The 21,478-nt window shown below is 43.2% G+C and overlaps 1 protein-coding gene across 6 annotated transcripts in view; it reads left to right on the top strand.

Moving 5' to 3' along the window:
- The window catches only part of baiap2b (BAR/IMD domain containing adaptor protein 2b), a 104,955-nt gene that overhangs the window by 34,792 nt on the left and 48,685 nt on the right, over positions 1 to 21,478 (top strand). For 4 of the 6 annotated variants that reach the window (XM_034194483.1, XM_034194484.1, XM_034194482.1 and 1 more), the window contains 2 exons: positions 11,372 to 11,447; positions 20,957 to 21,043. In XM_034194483.1, the coding sequence (XP_034050374.1) occupies positions 11,372 to 11,447; positions 20,957 to 21,043 (163 nt within the window). The remainder of the gene's footprint in view (positions 1 to 11,371; positions 11,448 to 20,956; positions 21,044 to 21,478) is intronic. The other 2 variants (XM_034194486.1, XM_034194487.1) reach the window with 1 other exon arrangement.

Raw genomic sequence — 21,478 nt, 5'->3', positions numbered from 1 at the left:
GATGTTAAAAAAAAATTCCCCAACTGGCCCGAAGGGTAAGATTTTGTTTGTTGCGGTGCTGTTGTGCAGTGTTGATGCTCTTCCATCCCAAAAAGAAGGTCTGGGGTTGAAAGCTGCATTATAAAGGGCATCTGGAGGAAAACGTGTGCCAGATTGAAACATACTGAATCCACTGTGATTGACCGTGACAGTGATCTTATTCTTCTCGTCACTTTTCAGAGTCCACAAGTGAACACTGGAACTAAGTCTCGGGCCAGACATCTGAAAGTGGGTGTGCCATGTCTTCCTAGATTAGCAAGACTTCCCCACCCATAAATTATTAGGTACATAGCCATAATTAATATTTATGTACGTATGATAGCCATTTGAGAGTGGCAGCCGTAGTCAGGGAGGGGTCAATTAAGGATTACACAGGGTCAAAATTTAAAAATTCTCCAATCATATTGTAAAGTATACCACATTATTTGTCTGATCATAAATATTCCAAAAAGGTATAGTTTGGACTATGTTTGACTGAACGTTTTTGAGTTATGGGGTAAAAACAGCAAAAATACAAAAATGCAAAAAAAAAAAAAAAAAAAAAAAAATGGATAGGTGCTACAATTTTAGTAAAAGGCTATGCAAATTATTGGCTAAGTACGAGGATTTTACTGAGGTATAGTTTGTTCAATCTGTTATGCTTAGTTGTAATGTTCAGGGTAACATACAGTCTTTGAATCCAATGGACGATGACCTTGTTTAACCTTTATTTTGGAAACCAAACATTCAGCACAATCAAAACTATTCAGTTTATTAATCCCATTAGCTCAAATAATAGTTTGCACAACCTTTAAACAAAATTGGAGCAACTTTAATTTTTGACCTCTGTACAAACTGAAATTGAGCTTTTGTCCCTATTTTTGGTGTTTTTATCCCATAATTCCAAAACTTGCAGTCATAAATAGTCCAAACTATACCTTTTTGGAATCTTTATGATCAGACAAATAATGTGGTGTACTTTCCAATGTGATTGGAGCATTTTTAAATTTTGACCTGTGTAATCCTTTATTGCTACCAGCCTTAGCAACTCTTTCTTCTCGGTGATGGTCCACAGCGGTGCTCACATTACTGCAGACACTAACCTGGTCTGCACTGTATTTGAGCATCAATCTTGACCAAACTATTTGAACAACTTTGATGGAGTTCAACATCCACAGAAAGTGGGGACAGCAGGGTGTAGTCACTGGATTTCTCGCTGTGTGAACTCTCCACAAATTTGTTACAAGGAGGCGCCACAATTTTGACTGTATATATGGAATATGAAGAAACGCATGTGGCAGTATCTGCAGACACGCAAGGATGCATATATTTTTTGAATTCTTGTGCATTTTCTGCCATTTCTAACTTACATGCAGAAGGTCCTTGTCTAGATTAAAGTGCTAAAGTTGCAGGGTTTTACCCCCCAAGCAGGCCTTTTTAATGTAAATGGACCACATTTATATTGAGCTTGTGCATCAGATGCTCAAAGTGCTTTACAATTATGCCTCACATTCACCCATTCACACAGACACACTCACACACCGATGTCAGGGTGCTGCCATGCAAGCTGCTCACTTAATTAAGGATTAAGGACCTTGCCTAAGTGATTTTGCCCTTAGTGATTTTCCGGCCAGGCTGGGATTTGAACCAAGGATCATCTGATCTGAAGCCCAATGCTTAACCACTAGACCATCACCTCCCCAATATGAGTTGAATGTGTGTCTAAGTGTGGCAGACCTGGATTCATATGCAGGTGGTTTCGTTCTCGTGGACTGTTGCTGTCATGCACCATAAGCATCAGCATCTGCAGGACGTCTGCAGCTGTTAGCACAGCGTGCCGTTATTTGACATGAGCTGCAGACTCGCGGGGAGCAGAGGTTGATGTTGGCAGAACATGAAAGAATGTTAGTGGGATGCTTTTCCAAAAAGAGAGTGAGAAAGGACAGAAATGAATAGATGGATGAGAAGTGAGGGGGTGGGGGCTCCACTCCACAATGCTGCTTCTAATTAGAGTGAAATAAAGGCCTCGGAGGCCAGTCGGAATCTTCTGCTGTTGTATCTGTGAAAATGTGTCTTTAATTGGCGGTGCAGCTCAGGCGGCGTCTTAAGTGAACAACCAGCAGGAACACTGTGTCACGTAACCTCTGGATACCAATATGGCCGACATTGGCGACTGATCTGCGAGCCAGATGTCGGTGCAGATCCCACGAAGGAAAGGAATGCAGGGATCGATAGTAAACTGCATTTCTACAGCGCTTTACCATCTGAAGCAGACGCTCAGCACTTTACAGTGATGCTTCACACACACACACACACACACACACATACACTGATGTCAGCATGCTTCCATCCAAGTTGCTCCACTGCACACCTTCAGATTAAAGATCTTACAAAAGGGACCTTCGTGAATTCTCTCTTTAGGTAAGGAATCAAACTGAGGATCTTCTAGTCACAAGTCTACCCCTCTCATGTCTAGACCATCACCTTCCCAAACATGAACAAGTGCAATTGTCTGAGAACAGTACAAAAGCTTTTCAGACAGCAGGGATCTCCATGTTAATGTTCAAACCGGATAAATACAAAATTTGTCATTTAAAGTGCTCAAATTCTTTATTTTCTCACAATCGTTAATATGCTGCTTTATTTTCCTGCAAAGATATGGGCAGAATGAAGGTCCAAGTCTTCAGGGTCCTGCTGTATGGTTGTGAGACTTGGACTCTAACCAGTAAGCTACAGCGATGTCAGGATGTCTTTGGCACCAGGTGTATTCAGAGGATCTTTAGGTACTGCTGGAATGACTTTGTATCAAACAAGCAGGTACGCAGAGAGACGCAGATGAGGATGATCACCGGCATTGTGAGGAAGTGCCCCCTAAGACATTTTGGACATTGTGCATCATCCACCACATGGACGCCCACTTTTCACCTGGCTGCGGCAGATAGATGGTTATTTTAGATATGTGGGAATGGACAGGTTGTCTGCCTGGGTGGTTGCCATCCAGGAGCCAAGGTGGCTCCGTAGTGTTGTGGATGTAGCAAAGCACAGCACCAGCGCATGCTCCCAGAATTGACTTAACATGGAACTTGACCATCTTCGTTCTTATGTGTCTTATGTTTACGCCTCACGTTTCTTCAGGAATCTTAAGAATGCGCCCCCAGTGGACAGAGTTGGAAAAACCACGCGGTCCCGTAATTACGAACACGCTGATCAAGTGTGTGCTTGTAGCTTCTCTCGAAAGATGGATTTCAGCCTAAGAATTTCAGATTAAGGAACATTATGGAATGATAAACACTCCAATGAGCTTCCCAGCCACTTGGTCATGTTAGTGGCCTCTGCTGCGGCTCCGCCTTGGTATTCTGATTTTTCATGGAGAAAGAGCTGCATTTTGTAAGGATTTTGTAGGTGTGTAAAAATGAAAGAAAGGGATTTTTCTAGAATTGCCACAGTAAAATTACAAAAAGGGTGTTTTAATGCAGAGCCAATTTAGCGGGACAGCTTCCTGCTGCACGGTCTGGGTGCTGTACCATCCTGGGTTCTGAGTCCTGAGTTTATAATATTTTCTGCATTTGAAGTGAAAAGTATAAAAGTGAATCAGCTATCTTTAGAGCAACATTTAGACTTTTGTTATCATTTAAATGTGTGCTAATCTCCTCATTTTTGGAGGGGGGGGGCAAAATCTCCTTGTTTTGGTGAACAAAGTGTGCATATATCAGTAAATCTCCTTGAAAAAGAGGTACTTCTCATTTCCCAGAACTAGCATGTGTTGCCACGTCATATCACTGACATAACTGGGCCCAGCCAACTGCTTCACCAAAAGCTTGATTACTTCATGTCTCAATTAACAGCTCATCAGACTTTACTGACATTTGCAGGTCAAATAATTTTAGCACATTTACTCTGTTGTTCCACACTGGAAGACACACAGCGTAATATCAAAATATAATCATTACTGATAAGATCTATAAATATGCTGATGGATTCCATTGATTGCAGTCTCCTCTTTGTTCCATATTCATTGATAATTTGATCATTTTAATTCAAAATATATGCGTCTTTTCCCCTAGGACAAGCAAAACTGTGCAAAACACAACACTGGCGTGGCTCACATTGTGGTTAAACAGGGAACGCCTGCAGACTGCTTCACATTCCTTCAAGTAATTTTGGTAACGAGCCACAGCAAACACTGCGGTCAGTGTGCAATGAGAAAAAAAAAAAGTATTAATTTGAATGATGTCCATTGTGGTTGCAGCATTGTCCCTGAGAAAAAATGGACATTGTTTGCTTGCGCTCAGTCACTGTGACAGGCTGCACAGCTCGATTCCACCTCAGGAGACGAAATTCAGTCTGTCTGCTGTCTGCGAGTGAATTTCACTGAATGTGGCCAATTTCCCTTTCACATGAGCTCTTATCTGAGTGCAGAGGCAGAACCAGCGCCGCTGATGCAGCATCGGGGAACAAGAAAAGGTGGGTGGGGGGCTGGGTGGGGGCGAGCACTTCCGCTTCCATATATGTAAGTGGTGGAATTTCCCCCCCGTGACAGGGCAGCCCATCGTCATTCGCCTCACGTTCAGCTCCTAGCACAGGAAGGCTGCCGGCGTGGTGGGCGAGGTGAGAGCGAGGAAGTGGCAGGAAAGAGGAGGGAAGCCTCTGTCGTCGCGAGAACGAAGTGCATCATCATCGCCTCCGATCGCACACGCACAACAGTGCAAACGCTCACAGGAATGAGCATGTTCCCATGTGCATGAGTTCATTCATAAGTACATGCACAATTACCAGCTCACTGTTGGAGTAATACCAGACTAATATATATATATATATATATATATATATATATATATATATATATATATATATATATATATATATATATATATATATATATATATATATATAAAACATGCAAAAAACACAACTACATGTGTGGATTTAATACAACCCCTGGCAAAAATTATGGAATCACCGGCCTCGGAGGATGTTCATTCAGTTGTTTAATTTTGTAGAAAAAAAGCAGATCACAGACATGACACAAAACTAAAGTCATTTCAAATGGCAGCTTTCTGGCTTTAAGAAACACTATAAGAAATCAAGAAAAAAAAGGCAAACATACTGGTAGACCAAGGAAGACATCAAAGCGTCAAGACAGAAAACTTAAAGCAATATGTCTCAAAAATCGAAAATGCACAACAAAACAAATGAGGAACGAATGGGAGGAAACTGGAGTCAACGTCTGTGACCAAACTGTAAGAAACCACTTAAAGGAAATGGGATTTACATACAGAAAAGCCAAACGAAAGCCATCATTAACACCTAAACAGAAAAAAACAAGGTTACAATGGGCTAAGGAAAAGCAATCGTGGGCTGTGGATGACTGGATGAAAGTCATATTCAGTGATGAATCTCGAATCTGCATTGGGTAAGGTGATGATGCTGGAACTTTTGTTTGGTGCCGTTCCAATGAGATTTATAAAGATGACTGCCTGAAGAGAACATGTAAATTTCCACAGTCATTGATGATATGGGGCTGCATGTCAGGTAAAGGCACTGGGGAGATGGCTGTCATTACATCATCAATAAATGCACAAGTTTACGTTGATATTTTGGACACTTTTCTTATCCCATCAATTGAAAGGATGTTTGTGGATGATGAAATCATTTTTCAAGATGATAATGCATCTTGCCATAGAGCAAAAACTGTGAAAACATTCCTTGCAAAAAGACACATAGGGTCAATGTCATGGCCTGCAAATAGTCCGGATCTTAATCCAATTGAAAATCTTTGGTGGAAGTTGAAGAAAATGGTCCATGACAAGGCTCCAACCTGCAAAGCTGATCTGGCAACAGCAATCAGAGAAAGTTGGAGCCAGATTGATGAAGAGTACTGTTTGTCACTCATTAAGTCCATGCCTCAGAGACTGCAAGCTGTTATAAAAGCCAGAGGTGGTGCAACAAAACACTAGTGATGTGTTGGAGCGTTCTTTTGTTTTCATGATTCCATAATTTTTTCCTCAGAATTGAGTGATTCCATATTTTTTTCCCTCTGCTTGGTCTAAAAAAGTAACCATTACTGACTGCCACAATTTTTTTTTCCTGATTTCTTATAGTGTTTCTTAAAGCCAGAAAGTTGTCATTTGAAATGACTTTAGTTTTGTGTCATATCTGTGATCTGCTTTTTTTTCTACAAAATTAAACAACTGAATGAACATCCTCCGAGGCCGGTGATTCCATAATTATTGCCAGGGGTACATATCCGTGTCTTTAGCCAGAGTCCACAAAACTGCAGGTTTTGGACCACATCCTGTCCAGTGGTGTCTGCTTTCAACCTGGCATTTGATCAATACCTGAAATTACAGAATACCTTGAGTGGTTGAGTCCAACTCAAGACCGAGTCTTTGGAGGCGCATCCGAATTGACACCAAGACCACATTCAAGTACGACAACACATTTTTAAAACTTGGCCGACTGTGTTGTGTGTTGTGGACTAGTCCCAGATGGAGGTATGCACTCGAACCAGAGTTGTTCTAAATCCACCTTGACACAAATTTGATCCCCACACTGCTGCACAATTCATCGTGCCAATGCGACCCGCTTTGTCTCGCTGGATGCTGCACTTTGTCCCGTTTTACTCCACGTTATATAAAATAATCATTTCATAGCCGATGACACATTTGCTCTCAGAACTTGGCTGATGAAACCATCTCTCATCGCTCCCAGAATCACAGAGAAATTATCGGCAGCTGCAGCTTCTCTCGTGCCCGTCATGCGGTGGAGAACGCATTTGGAATCATCTCAAAGGTAATTATTTGTAACATATAATTTTTTAATTGATTGGTAAAACAGTTGCATTGTCATTCCTTCTTATGTGTTAGACAATGTATCTGTAAAAGTATGATGTATGTGAAATATTGATGTAACATCTTGTTCAGATGCGCTGCGGCAATAGGACGCATTGACCCACAGTAACACACAATGTTTTCTAATAGGTTGTGCAATGTTCACATCAGCAGTTTTGAACATTTCAAAATTTTCTTTGCACTCAGCCGCGCACAGTTTACGAGTTTACTCAGTGGCACGCCAGATTGTGTACCACCGTGGGGATCAAGTGTCAAGGCACCTTAACTCGTTGCACCTTAACTCATTATGATGTGATGGTTCACTGAGGTGGTGTGGTTCGGGGGGGGGGGGGGGGGGGGGGGGGGGCGTGCTTCTGGAGATGTGTTGACGTTGTTGTTTGCACACATGGAATTCACTAACTGGTGGCGGTGGTTGGGGTGGCTTCTAATCACCTTGATTGGTGACTAGAAGCCAAACACACCCCCAGTGCTGCACAAATACTTGCCGCTGTCCGTGGCGACCAGCCAGCGAGCATGCCGTTTCCTGTGCATGTAATCTGGTTGACCTTCATATCTCGAAAAGACCAAACAGCAGCAGCGTGAAGTGTCAACTTACCTTATCAAGGCTTCATATCCAGCGAGTGACGTGTGACCTCTGCTTCACTTTTCCACCATTTTCTTATATCTCAAAGTCAACAAGACCATTACAGCAAGTTGGACGACCCGCGCCACGTTTGAGCATTTAAACAGAGGTGCGTTGTTTGACATAAATATGACAGGAGGAGACGAAACATAAAGTTCTGTTTGGATCCACTTTGGTGTGGGTATGTTTTATTTATTTATTAAAATAGGTGCAAGCTCCTCCCCCTGCAGTGGGTTGTCAGGTCTTTGGTCCTGCTCCATTGGTGTGGATCCAGGTCCTTGTGTGGGGGCAGCAGGTTCCTGGGGTGCACATGACTAATTAATCTCAACCATAATTAATGGCCCAGCATGATACGAAGCTGCTGGTGTTTATGTCGACTCGTTCTGGGCCCACATGCTCGTGACTACGTGGTACCTCCTGCTGGGTCACAGTGTTCTCTGGCATAACTTGTTTTTCTGATTTTGTTCCCACACATATGTGTGTGGCTGATTTAAAAAAAACAACAACAACAACAACAAAAACATATTTACTCATGGAAAGATTCAGGTGTAATTTATGTGAATATTTAAATTTTTGGATGCTATTTACTTTACTTATTACTATTATTGCTATTACTTTACTTATGCTATTTACTATGGTAGAACTTGGAAACTCTTAAATTTTTGTTTTCTAGAAATCAAAGAAATTCTTACAGTATTACTGTGTGATCATTTAAAAGTGATGCCATCATAAGTGAATCCGATATGGCGATTAGTTATTAAAAACACAATAGGAAATTGTTTTATTTGGTTATTGCTATTACTTTACTTATGCTATTTACTAGGGTAGAACTTGAAGACTCTTAAATTTTTGTTTTCTAGAAATCAAAGAAATTCTAACAGTATTACTGTGTGATCATTTAAAAGTGATGCCATCATAAGTGAATCCGATATGGTGATTAGTTATTAAAAACACATAGGAAATTGTTTTATTCGGTTATTGCTATTACTTTACTTATGCTAATTACTCGAGTACAACTTGGAGACTCTTAAATTTTTGTTTTCTAGAAATCAAAAAAATTCTTACAGTATTACTGTGTGATCATTTAAAAGTGATGCCATCATAAGTGAATCCGATATGGCGATTAGTTATTAAAAACACAATAGGAACTTTTTATTCAGTTTTAGTCTCATTTGTATATAAGATTTAATTTTTAATTGCAAGGAATTGCAGAGTTTAATGATCTAAAGCTCTTTGGGCGTAAATGTGACTTGTTGATGTTGTGTGGACGTCTTACTACTTGTGAATTATTGTTTTTATTTATGTATTTTTTTTTAAAAGTGTATCTTGACCTGTATAATCATGTGCAGCACTTGTTTTCTGGGCAGAGACGCATCAACACTGAAAAAATGTGACGCATGAGGTTCGACCCGTCTGACTGCCGCTGCATAACTTACTAACACTAGCAGTCACATCTGGTCACATGTGCACAAGCAAACATGTATACTGGTGCATGAAAGCCAGTTTCTACATTCATCCTTTCACCCAGCAGTGATTACAGCAGCTGGAATGTTTCCACTGCATTCAGCAGCCGGCGCCTTCTGTAACGCTAATTACACCCAGAGATGTAAAAAAAAAATGCAGTCACGGCATAAATAGGTTAATTATTAGTTGCCCTCAGAAAACCACGTGTAAACACAGATAACCTATTTACAGCTGGAAAAAAAAGAGAAGGTGGACCTCGAGGGTGGACAACCTGACGGATGCATGATGTCTCGTGTGTTGATTGACCAGGTTTGCAGTGAGTATCCTGAATCTTTTGAAAATTAATCAAAGTTTAGCCACTATGCCCTCATTATATGCCTTTTTAATGTGGTGATTTACAAGTCTAGCCAGATCTGGGGGCATGCACTTATGCCACACGTTATGGCATCTACTCCACCATGGAAACACATTACCCAGCCAAACAACCCATCCGTGCCCACCTCCACAATGTACCACATACTCTGACATATAAGTCCCACCTTGTGACTCTTGAAGATGGAAAAAAGAAAACATAGAAAAGTCACACCAGAGTATAAGTCACACCTTTTTCCCCCCCTGTATGTGGAACTCACTTTGCATTTCTCTGGAGATGTGTTTAACATGGACAGGAACTCACTGTAGCACTTGTGCACATCACAGCCTGTGCTGTTACTTAACCTAAGGGCCCTGTCCCACTGGCGTTTAGGAGGATTTGCGCATGAAATGAGGAGACAAAAGCTGAGCATCCGCAACAAAGGTGGGCGGAATGACAAATGTCCCGGGGTGGATCAGCGAATACATGAGGAAGAAAAGCGGATATAACAGGGAACAGAAGCGAAGGCGACCGCGGAGGCGCCCCCATGAGGGGCACAGCGGCCGTGATGCACTCGCTTCATCTGTGCCCACTCTGTCTGCATGCGCGACATACTATTTGCGACCATGATGTGGCCGTGCTGGGCACGCATCATATCTGTTTTGCACGCTGTCCTGGTCCGCCGCCAAGCCGCGCCAACCCGTCGGTTGCGGATATCAGCGGATGACAGGGGATATGCGGTGCGTTGGTTGTGTATGTCCTGCGTATGTCTTCAGTATGTGTTCAGGCAGTGATGTGGATCTCATCTGCAGCAGGATTTTGAGCCGCTCAAAATCCTGGCTGTGGACATGCGTGCCTCTGCGGATGATCACGGATGTGTTCGGATGGCGGCCGACTCATACAGGAATGTTACACGGTTATTGCGGTTGTTTGGCGGATGTGGGCCACTTTTGTGCGCATTCATCCGCAAATTCTCCTAAACGCCAGTGGGACAGGGCCCTAAGGCCTTTTAAATTCCAATGTAAGCAAGACGGACAAATAAATGTGTGTTGGACAGCATATACAATAGTGTTCAGAATAATAGTAGTGCTATGTGACTAAAAAAATTAATCTAGGTTTTGAGTATATTTCTTATTGTTACATGGGAAACAAGGTACCAGTAGATTCAGTAGATTCTCACAAATCCAACAGGACCAAGGATTCATGATATGCACACTCTTAAGGCTATGAAATTGGGCTATTAGTAAAAAAAAAAAAGGAGAAAAGGGGGTGTTCACACTAATAGTAGTGTGGCATTCAGTCAGTGAGTTTGTCAGTTTTGTGGAACAAACAGGTGTGAATCAGGTGTCCCCTATTTAAGGATGAAACCAGCACCTGTTGAACATGCTTTTCTCTTTGAAAGCCAAAGAAAAATGGGACGTTCAAGACATTGTTCAGTAGTACTACTATTATTCTGAACACTACTGTAGGACGTTATTTGACACAGTTTAGACAAAAGAAATAATCAGAGGGACACAGATTGCTGACCCACAGTGTTGGAAACACGACAATAAAATGGAGGGGTGAACTTGTTTATCTGTCTATTCATTCACTGCATTTTACATGGTGAACATGCCTGGACTTTTGCCAAAGCCTAGGAAAACTACTATAACAGCAGTAGTCACATAGTCTCCACCTCTCTGCCCTTCCATGAGTCTCATCAGTTGGCTGATGTCAACTGATGACGAAGTTGTCACTGTTTTGGAAAAGTTTTTGTATTTTTTTTCCCCGCCTAGAGTTTTAGGGCAGATAATTATCAACATCAGGGAAGACGGTCCAAAGTCTGCTGCTGAGTTCAGTGAGTCAGCAGCTAAAGCTCGGTTTGATTTTAGCTGACACAACGGGGAAGGTGTGAGGAACCTGGACCTTCACCACCGCTCCGTTACTTTTACCTTTCGAGCTTGGAACGATGCTGCACTTCCTCCTCCTGCTGCTTGACTCACCTGCCGTGTTCAGCTGTTATCTGTTTCATCTCACTCTCCTGTCTCTTAACTAATCAAATGTTCTGGTTTTTCCTCCTTGCAGTCCATCATGGAGCAGTTCAACCCCTGCCTGCGGAACTTCATAGCCATGGGGAAAAGCTACGAGAAGGCGCTGACCAGTGAGTACACCAAACGTGTCTCCTCCTCTTTCTGTCGTCCTCTTCTTCCTCTTCCAGTCCAGTAATGGGGCCAAACCTAAAACTACAGCTGCTTCCATCTCACCTCAGGTTCTTTTGGTTAAGACGAGTTGTGGTGATGTTGCTGATAACTGAATCCTCAAAGTGAACCTTGTTTGCAGCCGATTCACCTGCACAGGTTCATTTGAAGTATTTCTCTGAGATGACAACAGCAGAGACAAATACTAAATATTTTATCTCCAAAGACGACTAAATATTTGACATGAAGAAGCCTTCAAACGTTGATGTGATAAAGCACATTTGCTTTGATGTCCTGATTGTGTTGTTTCTCCGTACCAGTGTCCGTGTCTGCACTTGTTTTTTTATGTCCACCTCTGCTGTGCATCTTTTTGTCATCCTGTTTTATGGCAAGTGTGTGTATATATATATATATATATATATATATATATATATATATATATATATATATATATGTATATATGTATATATATATATTATATATATGTATATATATGTATATATATATATATATATATATACATATGTGACAGGGACTGAGGTGTTCCTGCAGCAGCACCTCAAGGTTAAAGACAAAAGCAAGCACAGAGTCTTTGGGGAGGTTTTTTCGGGGAGCTAAATGGAGCAGGAGCCAACGAGAAGTGGAACAGGAGCAGCTGTGAGAATAACTGCGGATCCCTTGAGGCTCGGAAAAGGAGAGCAGACATGGCCGGTATCCAGGACAAGACAGCAAGCAGGTCGATTCAGAAACATGAGCACCTCAGGATGAAATACTGTAATAATAAAACCTTTCAGCTTCTCTCCTTCTTACTTGGGGTTGCGACAGCAGATCCAGTGTGGATCTGCAAGTTGATTTGGCACAGATTTTCCATGCACAGCTGCACGTTGCATGAAAAATGTGTCACAGGTGGTCTTGAACCAGGAATCTTCTGTTTTGCAAGCAAGTGCAGTGACCACGTGGTCACTGTGCTGCCCTCAGGATGAAATACTGTAACATGTCATCACATGTCGTTGTGTGAGTATTAACTGTTTGAAAAGCAGATATTTTACATTCAGCTGTCAGAAACGACTTGGAGCACACGTGTAGTTTCTCTTTGAGCAGCTGCTAACCTGATCTGGTCATGACCAATCAAACGAGTGAGCTTAGATTGGCTTAGTATCACCTTAACCTGGACACTTCCAGCACAAACTCAGCATCAGCATGCTCTGTTTCTTCAACATCTCCAAAGAATTCAACCATATGGGTTGAATTAATTGCTGAAATCCTGCAGTGAAAACACTGCATTCATGATATCATCAAAGCAGGGTCATGGTTCTCACTGAAAAACCAGCTGATTTTTGGTTCCAGCTGTGAAACAACTTATTTTTAGGCTCTGAACTGATTCAGTTTAGGTTGAAATGCTCACAATGGAGAACTGATGGTCCTGTGTAATCCAGGTAGGAGACGTCCAGAAGGTTCGACCAACTGAACTTCTTGTCTGTCTTTACGACTTGGATGAGTGATGGAATGTCTTGGAGACCAGCCATTGCAGAGTAGACCTTTAGATGTCTGACAGATGAGGCCAGAACAGCTTTGCGATTCCTGCAGTGAGGTTTACATCATCATCAACGCCAGGCAGCAGAACGCAGCCCGGATTTGAAGCAGAGCTGTGCAGGGCAGCCGCTGGAAAAATGCCAATGTTTTCCTGCCTCTGGTTTCTTAATGAGATCTGGGGTGGCAGGTCTACTCCCTGGAGAGTACGGAGTGGCATGATGTAGGGATGAAGCTAATTTAGTGTCTCTTGGGAAGAGACTTGCAGACGAGTGTTTGTTTGAGTCCATGTGGGTTTTAGCAGAAGGCTGCATACATACAGATGGTTCCTTAAGGTGGGTTTTTTTTCTGTACATCTAAATTGGCCATGAATGTCAGAAATAGGTTACCTGTGTGAGAGGAATGAGAGCACAGTGAGCAGTTAATTTGGTAATTTATCAATGAAAAGATGGCAAGAAGTCAGCCTCCCCGGTAAGGTCTATTCCAGGGTACTGGAGAGGAGAATTCGACCGATGGTCGAACCTCGGATTAAGGAGGAGCAGTGTGGTTTTCATCCTGGTCGCGGCACACTGGACCAGCTCTACACGCTCCATCGGGTGCTCGAGGGTTCATGGGAGTTCGCCCAACCAGTCCACATGTGTTTTGTGGATCTGGAGAAGGCGTTCGACCGTGTCCCTCGGGGCACCCTGTGGGGAGTGCTCCGGGAGTACGGGGTCCGGGGTCCTTTGCTAAGGGCTATCTGGTCCCTGTACGACCGCAGCAAGAGCTTGGTTCGCATTGCCGGTAGTAAGTCAAACCTGTTTCCAGTGCATGTTGGCCTCCACCAGGGCTGCCCTTTGTCACCGGTTCTGTTCATTATTTTTATGGACAGAAATTCTAGGCGCAGCCAGGGTGTAGAGGGGGTCTGGTTTGGGAACCACAGAATCTCGTCTCTGCTGTTTGCGGATGATGTGGTTCTGTTGGCTTCGTCAAATCAGGACCTTCAGCGTGCACTGGGGCAGTTTGCAGCCGAGTGTGAAGCGTCCGGGATGAAAATCAGCACCTCCAAATCCGAGGCCATGGTTCTTGACCGGAAAAAGGTGCTTTACCCTCTACAGGTCGGTGGAGTGTCCTTGCCTGAAGTGGAGGAGTTTAAGTATCTTGGGGTCTTGTTCATGAGTGAGGGACGGATGGAGCGTGAGATCGATAGATGGATCGGTGCAGCATCTGCAGTGATGCGGTCCCTGTATCGAGCCGTCGTGGTGAAGAGAGAGCTGAGTAGGGGGGCAAAGCTCTCGATTTACCGATCGATCTACGTTCCGATCCTCACCTATGGTCATGAGATTTGGCTCATGACCGAAAGAACGAGATCGCGAGTACAAGCGGCCGAGATGAGTTTCCTCCGCAGGGTGGCTGGGCGCTCCCTTAGAGATAGGGTGAGGAGCTCGGTCACCCAGGAGGAGCTCGGAGTCGAGCCGCTGCTCCTCCACATTGAAATGAGTCAGTTGAGGTGGCTCAGGCATCTTTTCCGGAGGAGGCCCCGGGGAAGACCCAGGACACGCTGGAGGGACTACATCTCTCAGCTGGCTTGGGAACGCCTTGGGGCTCCCCCAGAGGAGCTGGGGGAGGTGTGTGTGGATCGGGAGGTCTGGGCTGCTTGTGCTTGAAGCTGCTGCCCCCGCGACCCGACTCCGATAAAGTGAAGAAAATGGATGGATGGATGGAAGATGGCAAGAAATGAAGGCTAAATATATTTTGTTTAAATAGAAAACTATTGGCTAAAATGATGTAATGGCAGTGTCCTGATGTCTATCGAGGGATCTCGACTCCAGAATACACCTCTTTCACGTGGGCATCAAGTTACTCCCAGTTTGCACAGAGCAATCCACCAATTCTGGCAGTGGCCTCTGACTTGGAGGTGGAGCTATTGTACAAATTATAGGACACCTGTACATATTTAAAAAAAAATCCAGCACACACAAGTCCGTGTCACCCCTTCACCAGTTCATACGGGCCCCATATCAATCGCTTTGTTGACCGCCTTTTATGACATCAGTTTACATTCTCAGTTTGTGCAGTTGTGTCTGAAAACCACAATCAAAACGGCCATTAACGTTACCAATTTTTGGCATTAATTGCAAAACTGAGGAAATTTTGCCAGATTTACTAAAACTGTAGCTGAAATTTATATGTAGTTGCACTTCTTATTTTTACCTTTTTATAACCAATTAATCCAGCTGTAAAGATTATTGTGATTATACCCGACTGTGTACGATTCCCATTATGTGACTTTTCCAAAAAGCAAAAATTTTCTGGGAAAATCTCAAAAGTGTCTTCTGCTGAAGAGTGTGACATTCGTCATGGGTTTCAAGTAGTGGAGGAGGATCAGAAGGTTTCTGCTCAGAGAAGTGTAGGTCGCGATTACTGCTTAATGTACCCGATTGTCCACTTTCGCCTAGGTTTACACAAGATGACCCCTAATTTGCACCATTTAAATCCAATTAGTCACTTTTTTGATATCACGATTTATTCCAGCATCAAATTGTTTGAAACGTTTAAAATGTTCCCCATTGGTCACATTGTTCTACAACACAAGTTTTACAACTGATTCCACCTGATTTCAGGTTGTGATTTTTTTTTTCTTTCTGAAATCGTAGACAGTTGGGTATCAACAATCGGTAATGGGAGACAGGCTTAACTGTAGTGTGGAACTAAAGACCTGAGACGTCCGGTCCACTGGTTGCTTCTGTGCATGTTTCCAGTGTGTCCATCAGGGTCAGATTACAACTTAGACATCTTGGGACAACTTTGGAATACCACCTTTGTCCTGTTTGGAGAGACACACTCACAGAAATGTGGATAAACTCACGCCACGTTTACACGGTTTTCTTTGTGATGTCAGTAGGAATCCTGTCGTCACGGTTATAGCAAGTGTTGTTGGTTTTTGCCGTTCAAAGAACGCTTGGACTGAAAGTGATGCAGCGCATGAATTCAGGTTTTAATAGTTCAGATCAGATACGTTCTCATATTTTATTTGGATACTTTGGATTTTTTTTGTAGAATTTTGGGGATTTTCTTTTACATACTTTTGCCGTGTTGTAGTGAAATGTTTGTGTGATGCTGATTTCAGCCAATACTTTGGAATCTATTGGAATGAAAGCTTCAGAAAGATGGAAGACAAACTTTTGCCTGGACTTCTGCGTGCAGTTTGATTGTGACATCACCAAATTAAGGCTGATTGAGTGGATTTGAGCCACGTTGTTGACGACTTAATTTAGACCGACGATGTGAAAGAGGACGTGGACATCGTTTAGACTCCTGTCTTCTGTTTCATTTACGTTGACAGCCCTCCTTCTCTGCCAGTTTCATTTTCTCTTCTAATCCTCTTTACAGCAAGACTTTACTCCTCTCTCATCTGTCCTCCTCTTTTCCTCCTCCTCATCCTCCTCTCTTCTCTGTCCTGATCTTTCTCTCCTCCTCTCTCTTCTCTTCCTCGGTCCTCCTTCTCATCCTCCTCTCCTGTCTTCCTCTTCTTCCTCCTTTCCTCCTCTCTTTCTCTCTTCTTCTTCTTTGCCTGTTCCTCTATTTTCCTCCTCTTACTCCTCCTATCTCATCCTCTTTGTTTCCTTTTTTCCTCCTCTCTTTTCCTCATCCTCCTCTCTCCACTTTATCTTCCTTTGTCTTCCTCCTCTTCTGTTTTCCTCCTCATCCTCTGTCTTCCTCCTCTCTTCTCTTTGTCTTCCTCTCTTCTCCTCCTGTTTTCCTCTTCTTTTCCTCCTCCTCCTCCTCTCTTTTCTTCCTGTTTTCCTCCTCTCTTTCCTCCTCCTCTTCTGTTTTCCTCTTCCTCCTCTGTCTTTGTCTTCCTCTCTTCTCCTCCTGTTTTCTTCTTCTTTTCCTCCTCCTCCTCCTCTGTCTTCCTCCTCTCTCTTCTTCATCTTCCTCTCTTCTCCTCCTGTTTTCCTCCTCTCTTTTCCTCCTCCTCCTCTGTTTTCCTCCTCTCTCCTCTTTGTCTTCCTCCTCTGTTTTCCTCCTCTCTCCTCTTCGTCTTCCTCCTCCTCCTCTGTTTTCCTCCTCTCTCCTCTTCGTCTTCCTCCTCTGTTTTCCTCCTCTCTCCTCTTCGTCTTCCTCCTCCTCCTCTGTCTTCTTCCTCTCTCTTCTTCATCTTCCTCTCTTCTCCTGTTTTCCTCCTCTCTTTTCCTCCTCCGTCTTCCTCCTCCTCCTTTTTTTCTCCTCCTCCTCCTCTCTCCTCCTCTCTCCCTCTTTATTTGTCACAGCCTGCTTTTATTCTGACAGGCGATGAACACGCCTCAGCATAATCTCGCCTTGCCTGGATCTGCTCTCCACCTGGTTCGGATTTCTCCGGGTTTGGATTAAGTTAGCTCGTCATAACTGTCCGAGCTTCCTCAGCCGCTTCATCTCACAGTTGCCGTTTACTTCATACAAAATGGAATGTAACGTGTGGCGATGTGACAGATCCCCAACTTGCCACCATGGATCTCCTCAGTGTGTGTGGATGTCCGTCGGAATGCCCTGAAATTTTCACTCAGTCCTTTTCCTCACCTGCCAGTCAGACCTCCTGTTGGTTCACAGTTTTTATACATGTTGGATGTTTTATTAACGTCCAAAGATGCTGTTTCTGTAGCAGCCAAAATAATCAACTAATTCTTGCAACCGTGTTGCAACCAGTCACATGATGTTGTGTTCATTCCTGATTGGGGGCGGACCCATGCAAAAAAAGAGCATGACTCTTGGTGGGTGGAGCTACGAAAAAGCAAATCCTACATGCTGTAGCTTTAAAATGTGCAGTGCTGCACACGCAGCTGAACTCTGTGTCCATGGGGGTGGGGACGGAGGCGGGGCGGGGGCGGGGACACTGCCGTGTCACTGGGTTTCTTCTCAGCTCACGGTTTTGATAAAGCCGCCGAGAAGCAAATGTGTCTTCATCTAGACGTCGACTCGACACAGTAAATTAGCTTTGTTTTGTGCACGACGTTTTAAATGCTTTGGCAGCGTTTCCCTCTTGGGGATTGTGCACGAAGGCAGCCATCAACATGACGGCCCTGTAACACACTCGGCCCTCATCCATATTTATTTCCTCCATGGACATGTGTCCTCTGTCAGTCAGCGTGCAGCAGACGTGGAGATGCCGCCTGAGGTTATCTCGTCCTCGTGAGGACGCCTGACTCCATGCTGGCTGGCGTGTGTATGATGCTCGGCTGCAGAACGGCTGCCAGGCTGGAACTGAACTGCAGTTTCATGTTGATGCTGTGGAAAATCTGCCACAATACATCCGTTATCCAGTATTGCTACCATCTTGATTTTCATTTCCATGCAATAATTAAAGAACACCTCATCTGATTGAAGCCTTTTCTTGGTGGTCTATTCAGGGTGTTTAAGCGTCCTTTCATCCATTGGCCAATATTGCCACTACAGACGTCATCCTGATTTTTGTTTCTATGTAATAACTAAAGAACTCCTCATCGAATTGAAACCTTTTTTTTTTTGGTGGTCTGTTGGACATCACAAGCATAAGGTTCCTTTTAAAAGTTGAAGTTTTGCGTCACCAAATATCAGTGATGCCGGTAACGCGTTACTCTAATCTGACCACTTTTTTTAGTAACGAGTAATCTAACGCGTTAATCTTTCCAAATCAATAATCAGATTAAAGTTACTTCTCCATGTCACTGTGCGTTACTATTATTTTTACATTGTGGGTCGATAGCAGCATTAAACTTGGTCTGTGGGCAGGAGGTCGGGGTTCGACTGAACTGCCCACTTTAAGCAGAGCTGTGATCTTTTCATCCACGGTTTTCTGTAGCAGCTCGTCGTCTCCTCTTAAAGCGCGGTGATCAACACACCTGCACTGAGCTTTACAAAGACATTTTTATACTTTTTTTCCTCCTTTATTTAGAATTCTGAGCTGAGCTGCTCCGTATCGTCTCGTTAAAAACAGCTGATCCTCCGCGACGCGTCAACAACTAACACTATTTTCCACTCAAATGCACCTAAACTCTCTTTCTGAGGACCACATGATGTGAAAACGCAATAAAACTTTCTTACCTGTAAATCTGGTCCTGTTTTCCTGCATAAATAAATGTTATCCATTCTTTGTGCTCAAACGCCAAAGCAGGGGCGAATCTAGATGGAATGGGGGCGTGGGGCAAGGATGTGCCCCCCTCACAACACCCCTAGATTAAAGGTCCAGTTTTGAAGCCGTTTTTTATTACAACTACTAATATTGCTTAAAATAATAATAATTTCGACAAGTAAAATGTTTAGAGAGAATTTAAATGTTAGAAACATTTTAGAATTTAATAGTTACATTTATAAACAATGTAGGTTCGAAATTGCAAGTTTTACTGTTACAGTGCTGTCAACAGTTAAATATGAGGTCAAGAAAGAGGCCTTTATTTTACTTTTTTATAAAACAAGTATTTATTTTCATTGAAGTCAAGAAAGGGTGACTATAAAGTGAGTTTTGGCAAAACAGGTATCAATGTCATGTTGAGGTGGCAGAGGGTTGTTGTCGGCAGCTGGGGAAAGTAACTAAAAAAGTAACTAGCAATCTAACTTAGTTACTTTTACAATTGAGTAATCAGGAAAGTAACTAAGTTACTTTTTCAAGGAGTAATCAGTAATCAGTAATTGGATTAGTTTTTCAAAGTAACTGTGGCAACACTGCCAAATATGGTGGCTAAGGGTGCCATCTGGATTTTCATTTACGTCTAATAACTAAAGAACACCTTGTCTGATTGAAACGTTTTCGTGGTTGTGTATTGAGGTTGGCTAGACGAAGGCTCCTTTAAAAAAATGGCTGTCATCCATTATGCAGTATGGCCACTACGGATGCCATCTTGATTTTTGTTTCTGCACAATATTTAAAGAACACCTCGTCCAATTGAAACCTTTTTTATGTTCTGCTGGACATCACAAGCGTATGGTTCCTTTCAAAAGTTGAAGTTGTGCGTCACCAAATATGGTGGCTATGGGTGCCATCTGGATTTTCATTTACGTCCAATAACTAAAGAACACCTTGTCCAATTGAATCCTTTTTTTGGATGGTGTACTGGACAATGCAAGCAGAAGGTTCCCTTCAAAGGTAGGGGTTGTGCATCACCAAATATGGTGGCAATGGTTGCCATCTTGATTTTCATTTCTGTGTAGTAACTAAAGAACACCTTGTCTGATTGAAACCTTTTTTTTGTGGTGGTGTATTGGAGGCTGGAGGAAGTATCCTTTTGAAAAATGGGGTCAATACACCACATACCAATTGTAAAGTGGCAATCGGTAATAGACCAGCTACCATCTTTAAAGCACCAGTCTTTCTCTGTAGAAATACTGGTGCACATAAAACCAAAATGGAGTGCATGTCTCGATAGCATTAGCTCAGGTTTGGGATTGTGTGCACACTTCATGGAGTTCCCTTGAGTAGTACCTTGGGTTTAGCCCCAAAGTAATAGCCTGTCTGCTATTGCAAAGTAATAGCCTGTCTGCCTACTGTCTGCAGTAGGACTTTAAGTGGGTACCCCTCGGCCTGGTCCAGTGACTGGTCTCTTGGGCCATGCTTGGGAAAAACGTGTTGCCATTGTGTTGCAGCTGACGCTCCCTCATGATGTATACGATAGTTCTCATTACATCCATAAAATTCCCTTGACAGATAAATGAAAAAAGCTGTTTTGTAACATGGTGAATGATCTAGTTTTAGTTGCAGGATTTGAGGACAGACTTTATGTTCTTCTCGCAGTTGAACATCTTCAGCTTTCTCTCTCCACCTTCCCTTTTGCAGTTCTCTATAGTGCTGTTGTCCTTCCCCGCCTTGGCTCCATTTTCGCTTGTCGCTCTTTACTTCCTATGCCCAATCTGACCTCTTGGGGGAGCAGTAAGGGGAGGGTTGCAGAGCTGAAGAAGACATCATTTCAACTCTGCACCCTTGATCTGACGCCCAATGCTTCCGTGTTTCCAGGTGTCACACATGCTGCAAAGGGCTACTTCGACGCTCTGGTGCGGATGGGCGAGATGGCCAGCGAAAGTCAAGGCTCTAAGGATCTTGGTGAGTTCTTGTAGTGACTGTAGCTCCCCTTGAGGGTTGGAGGGGTATTGCACAAGCAGGTGGTGGAAGGGATTGTTCTGGGTGTGAGAAGAATCAGCTGATGACCAACCTGAAACTGGACATGCACACAGACAGTCGATTTTTCCACTAATCTGCTTAAAACTGTTACATTCAGAGCACATTAGTTTTTAGCGGCACCTCAGAGCTTAATTTAAACAGCGTGACACCTCATGTTTGTAGACGCATTCTGATTGGAAAAGAATTAATTCTTGGTTTGTGTCACTGCTTGGCCCATTTGGTTAATCTCATTTCCCCCCTGACATTAAGGAGAGATAAAGTCCCTCCAGTTGTTTTTCTGTTGCACTATGAGCAAATAATTAATTCACAAATTTGTGCACCACTTCATAATCAGCAGGAAACATGGTGAAGCAGATT

Source organism: Thalassophryne amazonica, chromosome 18 (assembly GCF_902500255.1).
Source record: "Thalassophryne amazonica chromosome 18, fThaAma1.1, whole genome shotgun sequence".
Classification (NCBI taxonomy): Eukaryota; Metazoa; Chordata; class Actinopteri; order Batrachoidiformes; family Batrachoididae; genus Thalassophryne; species Thalassophryne amazonica.
This window is presented reverse-complemented; position numbering and strand designations above follow the sequence as displayed.